The sequence below is a fragment of the Sebastes umbrosus genome, chromosome 17 (genome assembly GCF_015220745.1).
Source record: "Sebastes umbrosus isolate fSebUmb1 chromosome 17, fSebUmb1.pri, whole genome shotgun sequence".
NCBI classification, from domain to species: Eukaryota; Metazoa; Chordata; class Actinopteri; order Perciformes; family Sebastidae; genus Sebastes; species Sebastes umbrosus.
Genome location: NC_051285.1, coordinates 25079580 through 25094220, shown reverse-complemented (window position 1 = coordinate 25094220; position 14641 = coordinate 25079580). Strand labels below are relative to the sequence as shown.

The 14641-nt window shown below is 41.8% G+C and overlaps 1 protein-coding gene across 3 annotated transcripts in view; it reads left to right on the top strand.

The window, feature by feature from the left end:
- The window catches only part of LOC119475565 (vacuole membrane protein 1-like), a 66582-nt gene that overhangs the window by 18904 nt on the left and 33037 nt on the right, over positions 1 to 14641 (top strand). For all 3 annotated transcript variants that reach the window (XM_037748397.1, XM_037748395.1, XM_037748396.1), the window contains exons 6-7: positions 6018 to 6260; positions 11374 to 11505. In XM_037748397.1, the coding sequence (XP_037604325.1) occupies positions 6018 to 6260; positions 11374 to 11505 (375 nt within the window). The remainder of the gene's footprint in view (positions 1 to 6017; positions 6261 to 11373; positions 11506 to 14641) is intronic.

Genomic DNA, 14641 nt, shown 5'->3' with positions numbered 1-14641 from the left:
CCCTGAATGAATTTCTTCAAATTTGGCACAAACGTCCACTTGGACTCAAGGATGAACTGATTCGAATTTGGTGGTCAAAGATCAAGGTCACTGCGACCCAACAAAACTTTTGGCCATAACTCAAGAATTCATGTGCTAATTATGACAATGTGAAAGTGATGACATTTTGGACGGACATGGATGCTGCAACTTGATTTGTTGGCGGAGGCATACAACCGCGAGGCGGTAATTCTAGTGTAAATGTATTTCTAAGCTACAGACAGCTCACACTTTGAATCTGACTGTCGTGTGCCATTGCTCCCTAATGGAAATGTACTGGTTTTTTTTTTTAATTTGATGTGATGCGTGATGAAATTTCATCAAGAGTGCATTCACTCTACTGCATCTGTTTCCGTGTACAGAATGAACCAGTAGTTATAATTTAACATTTAAAAAGCCCCCTCCTTGCACAAGCTGCGTTGCAATCCAAGTCATCACGCCTACACTGCTACATTATGCTGTGTGTGTGTGTGTGTGTGTGTGTGTGTGCTGACCTAATGCAAATAACACTGTCACTGTGACACACAAGGTCACACAACAGAAAGTATTGTTTTATATATCACGTGTTTAACAATTCAAGACTATTCTAACAATTATGGAATTCTTAGATTATGTATCGCAATGGCTTGAGTCAAAATTTGTTTTTCTATGTGTAAACAACACAAAAATGAAAGATTCATAGTAAAAATAAAGAATGAGGTTGACATTATCAAGTACTTAGGAATCATATTAGACTCTCATCTAAGATTGGATAAACAAGTGCGTGATATATATGCAAAAAAAAGTTAAATGAAATGTCAACTGCTTCAGACTCATCAGAAAGTAACTGCCATTCAACTCAGCTCAGCTCTACGTATTCTCAAACCTATCATACTGCATCACTATCTGGACCACAAGCCTCATAATCAACCATAAAACCCATCATATCACTGTATAACCAGATAATAAAATTATGGACAAAAAAAAAAACAATAAGGTGGCATCTTGGAAAAACACAATATGTTCAGCTTCATATTTATAATTTTTTTAAATGCCCACATGGTCATGCTCCTTTCCTGCTGGATGAATTTGTTACAAGACAGCACACCAGTTGAGTCAACACACGGGCCTCAATAAACGGTAACTGTCGTATAGCATTACACAAAACCTCATATCAATGAGGTCTCAAAATCTCAATTTCAAAATCAGTCTTCGCTGTTAAAGGAGCAAAACTATAGGACTGTCTAACAACTGATTTGAAAATGCAACACGATTTTAATGTTTTTAATAGAGGTATTAAATAATGCCTAAAAGAGAAACAACATTGTTCTCACACCTAATACCCGTGTAGACACATTTATTTTGTGGATGTATTTTCTTTTTTCTTTTTTTTCTATTTTTAACTTGTTGTAAATTAGCATTTTGCTACAATCACTGAACACAGTGCATCTGGTCCTTGTGCATAAATGTATGTTACAATTCTAATGCTTCTGTGATGTCCATATCAAATAAACTAAACCAAACTAAACTATTGCTCTGGATCCCCAGTCTGTGTCAGTAGCTCATCTCAGCAGCAGCAGCTATTGGCCAACCAGCTTTCACTTCCTCCTTCAGTGGGCACACTGCTGCATACTTTGTTCTGTTCGTGCTGTGGCACTGAGAGGAAGCTCCTTTCCGCTCATGTGCTTTAGCAACTGCCGTGCTCGTAGCCAATCCCTGTCACTTGTCCAGGATAGATTAAGGAACAATTTACTACACATCAAAAGTAATTTGTTATCAGTTCACCTTGATCATGTCAAACTCCTCAGAAGTTTGAGTGGCCACATTGATCACAAATGTACTTTGTGGACTTTTAATTTTCATGCTTTCTTGCAGAGCTATAAAATGTGGCCTGATCATTTTAATATTTTGTAGCCGGGCTTATAAAGTTATTCATTGTTATTCACCTAAAAGCAAAACGGTTTAACAAATGTGTTGAATGCATATCCTTTCTCATAAAACATTTTCAATTCCAAATATTAACATTTTAAGTCCTGCATTGTTTACATTCATTTCTGCTAGCTCGCAGTCTTCTTCTTCACAGCTAGACTTCATTCTCTGTTCAGCTAACCACTACTCCACTACATCGTTACATTGCAAATAGTTGTTTGCTGCTATATTAATGCTCTGAATCCCGTATATAGAACATTTAACTCATCGCTCCAAACAGGAAATTACAGGATGTGGTCTGAAATAGACATGGATATTTCAACTACCTACCAAAACCTTAACATGTTCTTACAGATTGGCAAAACCATTTTTGATTTCCTCCATTGTCTCACAAAAGTAAAATTTCCCTTTGAGCTGATTAAAAAAAGAAATAAAGTAGAAGGACAAGCAGCTCATCCTGTGGAAAAAAACCTCACAGATCCACTTGAAAATACAAGGATGCTGCTCTGTACGAGAATTAAAGGTGCTAAATTTGAAATTCAGAACATAAATATTGCAGCGAACAACATATGCAATATAAAGATATAGTGGAGTGATGTCTACATGAGCAGAGAATGAAGTCGCTCTCTGCATGTTTTGTAATCCAAGCTTCTCTGTGCTTTGTTTACATAGCCAGGCCGGCCGTGCATGTGAGTCTCTCTGTTGTGCCTCACTGGCTAGCTAATGGCTGCCGCTCTGCACTGCGCTCATACAGCGGCTGATAACGCCATCCCGACCCATGGCGGCGTCCCGGAAGCGTAGCGCCCTCCCTCAGCTAAACACTGTTAGCTCTGTCAGCACTGTTGCCATCGTTTGCACTGTTTGTGCTGTTAGCACCATTAGCTGCTAGCCGCCGGCTCAGCCGTCTCCATGTTGAGATAATGTGAAGGAAATAGAAATGCTCTGAATTCCGTATTGAGCACCTTTAAATTACAGGAGGACCAGTGAGTGAGTAGTAGTGATGATAGATTGTCAACACACACACACACAGACATACTTTATTACCAGATCCAAACTGTGTGTGTCTCCTCTGAGTCTGTGTAGATGTACTCATACCCAGGAGTGGGGATCCCACTCATTTTGGAGGCCAGGCGTTGGTTTCTGCAGGTCGCCACAGGAATGCCAGCAATGTTGCCTCCATTGTGGATCCCATCGGGTCAGAGAGAGGAACTCTGTGCCTCTGTCAGTGCTGATGTGTATTTTAGTGGCTGCAAACATCATCAACATTCGGCAAATCTCAAATTAGACACAGTTAGGAGGTGGAATAGTTATTTCGGCACACACACATAAACCCTCACCACTACTTTGTTTATAGTAAACAGTGTATAAGATGGAACAATGGTTTCTCTCAGAGAGAAAAAATACTTCCTCCTCTCTGTAGTTTTTATTTTTTTTCCTATTAATTAACATATATGCCTTTTTAGGAGATGAAGTATGTGTTTGAGTGCCAGTTTCTTTTTGTGTTTCATCAAGTCAGAAACAAAATGAGACAGGGCAGCTACCTGGATGTTGTGGGCTGGGCTGCAGATTAATGATGAGTCATCTGGACAACATGAGAGGACTGGGCTTTTGTGCAAGGTGAGAAGCAGTGACACAGCATTAGACACAAGGGAGAGAGCGAGAGAGCACAGATACTCAGAGTCACGCAACACTCTCTGTTGGCAGGCTGGCTGTGTGTGTTTGGTAAACACACATTACCTGAGATAGAGTTGGAAGGTGTGAGCAAGAGGAATATAGTGTTTCTTGGCCACACAAAGATTCTGCTTGAGGAGTCTGTGTGCATGGATGTCAGGGCAGTGTGATCCCACTGGAAAGTCAGTTGGGAGGATGTGAGGCTGGGGAGTATCCAGTCTGACTGGGTCAGTGCTGGGAGTTTCTTGACTTCTTTCTCTGGGTCACTAAAGATTTTCCCATTTATCTTCTGCTTTTGGAAGAAAACAAGCGTGTGTGTGTGTGTGTGTGTGTGAGCATCAGTCCTGGCAGTACTTTTTAAATTATTAATATAAATGTGTCTGTGTCTGCTTACTAATACTGTGTGCATAGAAGCTAATCTGTATCATCTATAAGGATTGCATTGTTTCTAGAGAAGACATTGCTGTTTCCTGTTGCCTCACACGCCACTGTCCTGCCCTCCCACGTCCCGTCCTGTTCTCTCCTGCTTTGTCCTTCGCGGCTCCGGAAGTTCCAGCCCCACCCCAGGTTTGCCAGATTGCTTTGGTGCTACGTTGCGTAATGCCAAACTGCCCCCGTGCGTCACTGGGAGCACCCTTTCTTCGCACACATACGCCTGAGTGTAAACACACTGAATAGAAAGAGTACACAAGGCCCGCTTACATCGGCCCACTCCGCGGACCTCCTTTATTTGCAGGGATCACACTGTGACTGACTTGTTTGATAATCTCATGTCATTTCAGATCCATCGAGATCATTTGTTCAGTGTGTAACACGTGTTCTTACAGAGGAGATGCAAAGTTACGTGACCTTTTCTTCCCGACTGGATCCTGTTCAGTATAAAACTTAATCAAACATTGTACATAACTCGTTGTCAATGTTATCAACCTTATTGTCATAATGAGTCCATGTAGAATGGCCAACGGCTGTTTGTACAAATAGTTTCCTTGTTCGTCTCAGATGACAAACTTTGCTAAGTGAATATGTGCTGCAGGAATGGCACAGTTTTCACAGGAGTTGTACTTTTTGTACCCTGTTCTGTTCTGTTTTACTTTGACCTAAATAGGAAATTAAATTACTCTTTTATTAAACAGGTGTGCTACATGAAATCACCCTTCAAAACAGGTGTGTTAAATGAAATTGAACCATTTAATGATACATCATTTGCAATTAGAGAAAGGAGACTTCAAATGACCAATGCTGGTACTTTATTTAAAAATGCCAGAAGTGTGTTGAGATTCCCCCTCTTTGATATGATCGTTTTTGTATTTCTGTGTAATTAAGTTTAATTGTGAGTGTGTGTGTGGCCTTAGGAGTCATTCTACTCAGCGGCATTGTGGATATTGGGATGACTTGTTTTAGGGTTTGAACAAGAACTCAAAGCTGGCAGCTCAATAAACTTTCACCACACACCAGAAATCCAACCTGCACCTCTCTTCCTTCCTTTGATTCCTCTGTTTTCTCACTGGAAGCCTAATTGAAGCGAGTAAATAAACAAGAGCCAGAAATGTAAACCAGACCGGGCCCTATCAAAGACAGCGGGTCCTTAAGTATGCTAATGTCTCATTCTTACAACAGGAACAGTCAAACATTAATAAACTCTGTCTGAAGAGAGTCTGTATTTAGAAGCAGCTTCTTGTTCTGCTGCTCTTTTCTTCGTTATTATTGCCCTCCTGTGGGCAGATGGCTGCGCTCGATTGTTCGTTTGTGTGCATGTCACCTGGGAAAGGTGGGGAGAGTCATCATCTGTGCTATTGGAACATTACGTATTTTCAGCCGGCCATTCTTTGTCCTTGACATGTCTTTGAGGTTCATTTGTTTGAGTGAATGAGTATACAAGTGTGTGTGTGTGGTGAGTGTGTGTACACCAAATGGTTTCTACACCCCAGCTTTGGTTTCCATCCTTGATTGTTTCCACCCGGGGCCCTCCACTCTTTATCCGTTGACACTTCTTCTGTAGGCTTGAAACAGCATGAAGCAGCATAACGCTCCAGCTTAATCAGAGTTATCTGTTTTTCTTCATTTCCTAATGGCCTATTTAACTCCTACAGAAAGGAAAGCAGAAGGAACATCCACTTTTTATGCTAGTTTATAGTGAAAAGCAGAGAAAGCGTTCCACTGGTTTAGGTACTATAGGAGTCACAGCCTAGATACTGGCCCACATATAACTGTCCTCATGTGATCAATCAGTATTTGACTCATGTCTGTCACCTTTCCCTATGCTAAAAGGGGTCTTCCTCTGACTCAAAACTACTTCCAACAGGTGGACGAACAACTCCCACTGTAATTTTCACTCTCTTTTTCTCTTCATCTTCCTCTTTCTCCGCCTGTGTCTTTGTCTGTCTCTCTATATTTCTCAGGGACCACACATAGCATCAGTGACCTTGGCAGCCTATGAATGTGGCTCTGTGGATTTCCCCGAACCACCCTATCCGGACCAAATAATCTGTCCCCAGCAGAACGCCCCAGCACCAGGCTCTGATGCTGAGCAGGTGGGCGTGGAGGCCGCGGTGGTCGACGGGTCGGTGGGGACAGCTGCCATCCAGGGAAGCATCACTCTGTGGACCATCCTCTCCAAAGTGCGCCTGGAAGCTTGCATGTGGGTGAGTGAGTGCCTGTTACACACTGACTGTGCACACTGTAGGCCGGAACAGCTAAAAAGCAGACGGGATCTGCACAGAGTTAAGCTTTTATAAACATTTCTCATGGCTCAGTTTTGGACACAGTTTGAATTGACCTTGCACATTCGCCACAGCTTTGACCAGTATTCAGAGTGTGTGATTTGAAATATTGCTGCTGTCAGGTGAAAACCTCATATCTCCCAAATGCCAGTTTCTCAGGCACTAAGAAAAACAGTCTTGTTTTCAGATTGACCACCATGCATTTTTGAATTTATCCAGTGGGTTTTGAAAGGTGTCATTAGACAGAGGGTGGTAGAAACATGAAACTTACCAAAATTGAAGGGGCAGCGTCAAACTATACATGCCAAGGACTCCAAATTAGGTGCACAAATCAGACCATGTGTTTTTTCTTAGTTAACATAAAATTTATGGTGTGGTAATTGAATGGTGAAAAAGGTGAAGACGTTGTCATTCCTATGTATTCTCTCTCTGTTAACATCTTAAAGCAGCAGTAGGCCAGATTGGAGCAAATATGATTAAAAAAAAGTTATTTTTATAAAACGGTCACTATATCCTGACACTAGTGCATGAGACAGGTAATCTGAAAAAAAAAATCATCTGCCTCTGTGTCCTCCGGTGCTCCTAATGACATCCGCAAGATTTCACAAACCGGAGGAAAACAGCCAATCAGAGCCGAGCTGGAGCCTTGCCGTCTCTGAGCAGCTGTCAATCACTTTCAAAAATCAATATTCTGTTACTGTAATGCTTGTATGCATGTTGAGATCAGTTGAGAAAATACCAAGAACTGCCCACCAGCTGGAGCAAACTTTCTCATTTTACAGCTAAACAGTACACTACAAAATGTTTCTGAAAACATTTGAGGCAAGAAATAGGCATTGTAGTAACAGAATATTAATTCATATATGATCAGCAGAGCCACGAGGAGGTGCAGAAGTCTAGTTTTCTTGAATTACAATATGCTGAAAGATTGTTATCGAATTTTTGCCTAATGATGCCTAAAACATTCTGCTTACCCCCACTTTAATACAAAGAATTACTTTAATCTTTTACATCTCCCTTTTTCTCCTTGCACTCAAATTTTTGAATCGCGGTTGATGACTTGTTCTTTTTTTTTTGCAATACCTCCACCAATGATCCAAATTTGCATACACACTATGCTTGCAAATATATTCATTGATAACTCACTTGCTTGGAAACCCCCAGCTCGTTGCAGTGAATTTCCCCCATGCAGTGTTGGTGGTTTCACACCTCTAACCAGCCTGGTGGCTTCTGAGAAAGATGAAATATTTTCAATACATGGCCTTTTTTCAGAGCCAGAATAGAAATATTTTTTGCCACTTTATAGTAAAAATATATAAAAATAACACAGTGTGTTTCTGTTTAAAGCTTGGACTTAGACAAAGAACGGCCTTCTACCTCGGTGTCTAGTTACGCTTAGACCGGGGCTCTGGTGGTTTATCAATGACTCGCACATGTGTCAGAGTTACCATGAAACCGCTGAGAATGGCTTGTGCTACTGTCACACACACACACACACACACACACAGGACACATAAAAACACAATATGTGCCACAGTGATCTAGAAGTCACACTCCTCTATAGACTTCTCTGTAACGACAGTATCTTTTCACGTCCACTTTTACTGGCAGTTTGCTGTTTTCATGAGAAAGGCAGAACCGCCAGACACTGAGAAAAGAGAACTTGGTCACAGCCTTGTGATATGACGTTAATCATTCTTTGTTATCTGTTTCCCTGTTCTGCATAATGTGGAAGTGAGGGGGAAATACAGATCCTCAGCTTCTTCTTCACTACCAGGAGCTTTACAGGAACCAGGAAGCTTTTTACAATTTGTTCTCTACTGTAATTGGCCCCCAGGCTTCCTTATTGTTCGTAATACATTAACTTACACACATACACACTTGCACATTTGTACTACAATACTTAAAGGCCTTTTATTGATGATGATGATGACTCCTTTACTACCGTCTAGCCCTAATATGAATCATTTTCTTTACATGCTAAATTAAATACTAATATTAATATCAAAGACTGACACTGTAATAAGTGATACTGCGATACTGTTATCCTCGCCTTTCATCCCGTCTAATGGCTTCATGTCATTATTTGAGACAATCTACATTTAGTGTGTGTGTGCAGACACACCGATCCTGTACGTAACAAAGGTTTACGTATCTGTATCTGTATATTTGATTTGTTGGTGCACTATGTTAGTTTTTCTGGCTTCAAACTGGAGTTACATTTTCTCTGAGCCAAGCTGCAGCCACACCATCAGCAGCACCATCCTCTGAGGTAGGACATAGGAGTCTGTGTTTGTGTTTGTGTGTGTGTGTGTGTGTGTGTGTGTGTGCGCCACCCAATCCCCTTGGATTCACCACCACCACACCCCTGTAACCCCAGCCCAGCATGGCCTCGGCTGAGGCTTGTCAGTTCTACAGTTGGAGACACCTGTTGCACCCACAGTTTCAAAGCACCCACGCCAGCATTCCTCCTCCTCCTGTCCAGCCTCCCATCTTCTGGATGCACTGGTGATGAGACGAGACATTCCCCTCCCCACCACCACTACCTCTTCTTCTCCTCCTCTCTCTTTTCTCTTTCCTCCTTTCTCCTTGTCTCTTTGTCTGTTCCCTCTTGAAGCCTCTCTGTCCACTACGGCAGCTCCCTTAAGTGCTCCACTTCAAACACCACCACTGTGCAGGTGGACGTCTTTCAGTGCCCCCTACACAAACACACACATAGGCGCGTGCACGCTTGCAAACAGAGGCAGAGCTATTGAATGGAGCAGCTGCCAGGGAGATTAGGGCACGTCTCCATTATGAGAGAAAACTGGCAGATTTCATCAAAGACTGCAGTGTTAACAAGAGAACAGGGTGTCCAGATTAAAGATGTAGTCTGCCAGGTTTTGGGATAGCACCGCCTCCTGAGAATGATTGTTTGGGCTTGTTGTCGCTGCCATGGTTGCTAACTACCCACTAATCATCTTCTGGCTCAGCCATCCAGCTACATACAAGTAATGTGGCTGTGATTAGTTAGTTATGTTCTTCTGCGAGAGAGATTGAAGCTGGGGTTTTGTGTGTTTTCCCCCTAAACAACTGAATTACAGTTCAAGAACTTCATTTTTTTCATTGCTGTGCATCATAGGCTGTCAGGCATGTATTGGGCCTTGAAGTCATCCGTATGCCATTTGTAATTGTAACTTACACTCACTGTATCCTCAGCATCTTCTCTCAACCCCCTTGCACCCCTACTCTCCCTCTGTGCCTGGAAACATTAAAGTAATGAGCTGTGAGCAACTCCAAAAACACTGCATTTCTTGGCGGCTGTTTTCATTGTGTTAATTAAGTCTGTAGCCCTCACCCCCTCACCCCTCTCTCCCCCCCGTCCTCATGTTTTGGCGGTATGAACTTGGTGAACCGACCAAGTGCTGAGGATTTATTTCCCCCAAATCACTTCCGCTTTCTTCCTGTTAAGCTCCCCTCAATCACACAGGCTCCACCGCTTTATAGCTACAAGCTCCTTTTGGCTGTCAGATATTGATATCTTGGTTCCTTTCGACCCCCCTGGGCTTGTTAGCACTTCTTAAATTTTTCCAGAAACACTGCATTCCACATGTCCAAAGTAGAGTGGAACGGAGCAGTTAGCGGTGCAGCGTGTTGATATGCTGTTTAGAAGTGGCATCTGGTTTTTCACCTTCCCTGGGCCTGTGTTTTATGTATCCATGATCGTTTAATAATCTGTGGGATTTTCGTTCTCGTAAATCCTTTCCGTTTTATTCCCATTAAGTGCTCTGATCGCACAATCCCAGACGTCAAGCAGTGCAAGCTCCTTTGGATAGAGGATATTGATATTTTTTCTCCATTAACCCCCTAGGAACCACGGTAACATGGTTGTTAAAATAATTAGCATGATATTCAGAGAAATATAGCATTTTTACAACTGAACTACTCAATGGCTAATAAAAAAAACACAATTTAAAGCAATAAAATCAGCCACAGCAGGGCTCGACAGTAATGCTGTGTTCACATTACCAGCGACAGGCTACAAGTTATTTTCAATGGAAGCCAGTGACATGAAGTTACAAACTGACGTCCGACACTTGTCGTGACGAGCGTGACACACTACGAATATAGTTAAGCTGGTCTCAAGCAGCGCTCTAATGACGCAGTGAAGCGTCAACCATTCATATGTTTTTGTTTCACCCTGTTCCGTTCCATCTACAAAAAGAGCTGTTAGCTAGTTCCCAGTGCTGTTTAACGACAAAACTACGTCAACGAGCACTTGAGCAACACTTCAACGACGACTCGGCAACAATGTCGCTGGCCACGCTTGGCCGTTTTGTTGCTCGTAGTGTGAACATAGCTTAAGGGTTGCCAGGTTGCCGTTGACAACCATTTTTTGAGAAATCGGCAACCAATTCTTGGCCTTTGGTTGCCAACAGTGGCGACCACTTTTTAACATATACAATATAGGGACAGCTAACAGCAAAACATGTTCCACGCTCTTCAGCTGTAAGTGAGAGGGGATTCAGCTGTGTAGTTTTTGAGGGATCTGTGAAGAACCATAACCAGGAATTGAGGACCCGTTAATTGATAACAAATTCTGTAAAGTATCAGATAAAACACAAGCTATAGATAATTTTGTTTAGTTACTGTAATAAAGCTTTTATTCTTTTATATTACATTTTTATTATTAAGCTGGCGTATAACAGCGTAGTATCTTAATTACTCAAAAAGGTGACTAAAGTGGCAGCCATATTTTCAGTTTCGGCAAGCAAAAGCATTTGTGTTGAGCCCTGCACAGCATCTAATATACAATTTAATCAAATTGATACAAATAAACAACCTGCACTGTACATAACAACGAACATTTCTCTCTCTCTTTCTTAAAGCTATGTCGAATTCAGGTTTATTGACGTGTTGGGACAGAAGCCCGTGTTGCCAAAACAATATACAGAAGCACATAACACCAGAGGGTACTGTAAACAGTGAACTATGAACAGCTGAGCAGCAGTAATTAACAATCTCCGTATGTGTGTCTGTGTTTCTGTGTGAGCAGGGTGCAGGTACGGCTATAGGAGAGCTCCCTCCCTACTTCATGGCCCGGGCGGCGCGGCTGTCTGGCGCCGACCCCGACGACGAGGACTACCAGAGGTTTGAGGAGATTCTGGACGAGACCCATTCCGCACAGGTGATACACCGCTCCCTGCATCATCTTCAGCCCCTTTATCACCCTGTTATCTAACCCCTCTCACACCCTCCTCTTTCTCCCTTTAACCCCCACAACGCTCATCAGGTAAAGCTATGCATTTTACTTCACTTCATTCTCTTTTCTCTGCTGTTTTGCACTTGTGTACTTGTTCTGTATCACTCTTTTACCTTTATACTATTTCATTTCTTTTTTTGTTTTTGGGGTTTATTTATTTACACAGTTCTGGTATTTTTCAAAATTGCAATATCCCTGAAGTGAAATTTGATGTGCCATATTACCACACTGTACCCTGTGTGTATGTGTGTGAACTACCGACCAAGCCCCACCTCAGTGTCTCAACGGCACAGCGGGAATCAAGTGCTTTCACAACGTTATGACTAAGAGAACAGCGATGATGCACTCAAGTGAAATGTTCCTGCCATTTCCGGCCCTTCATTTTGAAATTCCCTGTGAAAAAAAAAGGTCTCATATCAAACATCCCTGCAAATGTTTCAACAATGCCTAACAGCTCGTTGTAAATATTTATTTTTCCACCCTCTTGTGATTATGAATGGAGGAGGAGGACTGAGGGGAAACATGCGCGTGGTTTCGTAAAGGCTTTTCATCAGACCTGTCTGTCCTGACACAGTCCTCATCCTCAGGAATGCTTTTCTTTCTCCAACAGTGTGGGTCAAACAGTCAGACAGGTCAAGTGCAGCAAAACAACTGCATCCATAAATGATTTTGAACTTTACAACACACTCACTTACTCTTGTATTTGAAAATAAGCTGTAGCAGACTTAACCAGACTGTTAACAAGTACTTTCAGATTTTTTTTTATGGGGGTATCCCAGATATCAGGAGATTACTGAGTGATTTGGAGGAGTGTATGCATGCATACAGGATTAGTAACAGTACAGACATAGTTTAGATGTGAATCAAAGTCATGTTTGTGCATGTATTTGAAATGAGAAACAAGGGGAGAAAAGTTCATTCTATTGACTCATTTATTCTGATCTAGATGATGTTATTACATTGTATTGCAGGATGTACTGTTCTTCTTTCTGTCTAGATATGCCAAAAATGTCATCCCCCCCCAGAAAATACTTTTTCCTGTTTATTTTAAAATGCCACCATATTCTCTCTCTGTAAGGTGTAAACCACATTTACACTGTTTGGATATAGATAGTATGCTTAATCCAAATTTTGATTATAGATTTTTTCTTCAGTCTCAGTTAAATCACTTACATCATGTTCTCTCCATTATTACATTCTGCCTCAACATCCTGTTCCATGAAAGAGCATGCCAAACAATGGAAAAATATATATTTTTTAAAAACTACTCATTACTAATTCCAGCCATTTGTATTGAACAAATGGAAAAAAATTGCCAGCAGGATTTCACTTGATTCCAATGTTGTTTAAGTTTGCTAGAAGCAAGTTGTTATCTTGAAACAGTTATGAAGTATGAAAATAATTATAATTTATTACAGCACTAAATCAGGGGTCCTCAAACAGGGGTCTGGGTACCACTGATGGGATCAGGTGGCAACCTTTGGTTCTGAAAAGTGAAGCCAATGTGGAAGTGCCTTAAACTTGCATTATCTCTAATAGCCAGCAGGGGGCGACTCCTCTGGTTGCAAAAAGAAGTCTGATTGCATAGAAGTCTATGAGAAAATGAGCCTACTTCTCACTTGATTTATTACCTCAGTAAACATTGTAAACATGATTTTATGGTCTCAAACGCTAGATTCAAGTGATTGACCGGTTGCTGCCATAACATTTTGGTCGCCTAAAAATGTCTTATTCGGTGTTCGATTGTACTGAGCTCCACCCTCTTGTGTCACTTCTGGTTCCAAAAAAAACAAGATGGTGACTTCCAAAATGTTGAACTCGAGGCTTCAAGTCCACAAACCAATGGGTGATGTTCAGGTGACTACATCCACTTCTTATTTACAGTCAATGGTTGGGAAACCAGGGGTCGCCATAGTTACTGTGTATTTCCCTAGAAATGGTTTCACTTTGTCTTATCCCAATTCGAGAACTTACAAAAAAAATCCTCTATTGTGTGGAGATAGTTACACAAGTTAGTGACTTTGTTCTTTCCCTTTCTTCTCTCCCAGATCAACCTGTAAAGGATATATCACCAATTAATTATTGCATTCATTTCTAGTGGCAGATATTCCTTATTGCACTATTTTGTTGAGGATAAAACTTTGAACCACGTTGCAATTTCTGGCCACACATCACTGATGTCACTGTATTTATTTTGCCTTTGGCTCAGTCACTCACAAAACACACTCCCTGATGCTGTCCCTGCATTTCCTGCATCTCCTAAAATTGAATTGGGTAGACATTGGTCCACATAGCATGTTAAGCATCTCTTAATGAGATTTTTTTCAAAGTATACAAGCATGTAAGTCCCTAGAAGCACTGAGTACTCATTGATGATACATTCAGCCCTGTAGATGTGCTGTGTGTGTAAATTGAGAATTTCCCTTCTAAAGATAAATATTGCCACAACCACTTTTTTTTCATTCATTATCAGCGTAGTTGAACCAGCCCACGAACCAAAGTGACCTTTTGTCACAAGTGACCACTAATACTGAAACCGATTCAAAGAAGTCTCAAGAAAATGCAGTGAGAAGTATTCATGCTGCTGGTTAACAAGGGGCAGGGGTGCTGCACCTGCTGTAACTTCCACTGTTAGTAATGCTGCGGACAGCTGGGCAGGTTGGCACCAACAGCAGTCCTGGCGTTTGGACCACATGTGTGAGAGAGTGGAGCTCTGACATCACTTACTGATAGAGTGGCGCTTCCCACCGAAACTGCAAGAAAAGAGTAGAGACGGGGGGAAGAGCACGACAAGCGGGTATCTGCGTATCTTTTCCCAAACAAACCAACAGTGTGACGCAGGAGGAGCATCGGCTGTTCGTCTCGCATCCTTGCGAGAGCAGATTAGAAGTGACGCTGCATAGCCTTAGTCTCTCTCTCTCTCGCTCTCTCTCTCTCTCTGACATTGTTTCTTACTCTGTCCCTCTCTTCCTATGCTCTTATTCTTTCTCACGCACTCCGTTCGTCTCCCACTGTGCATTGCTCTCGCTCTCTCTCTCTGATGATATCTGGCAGACGCGTG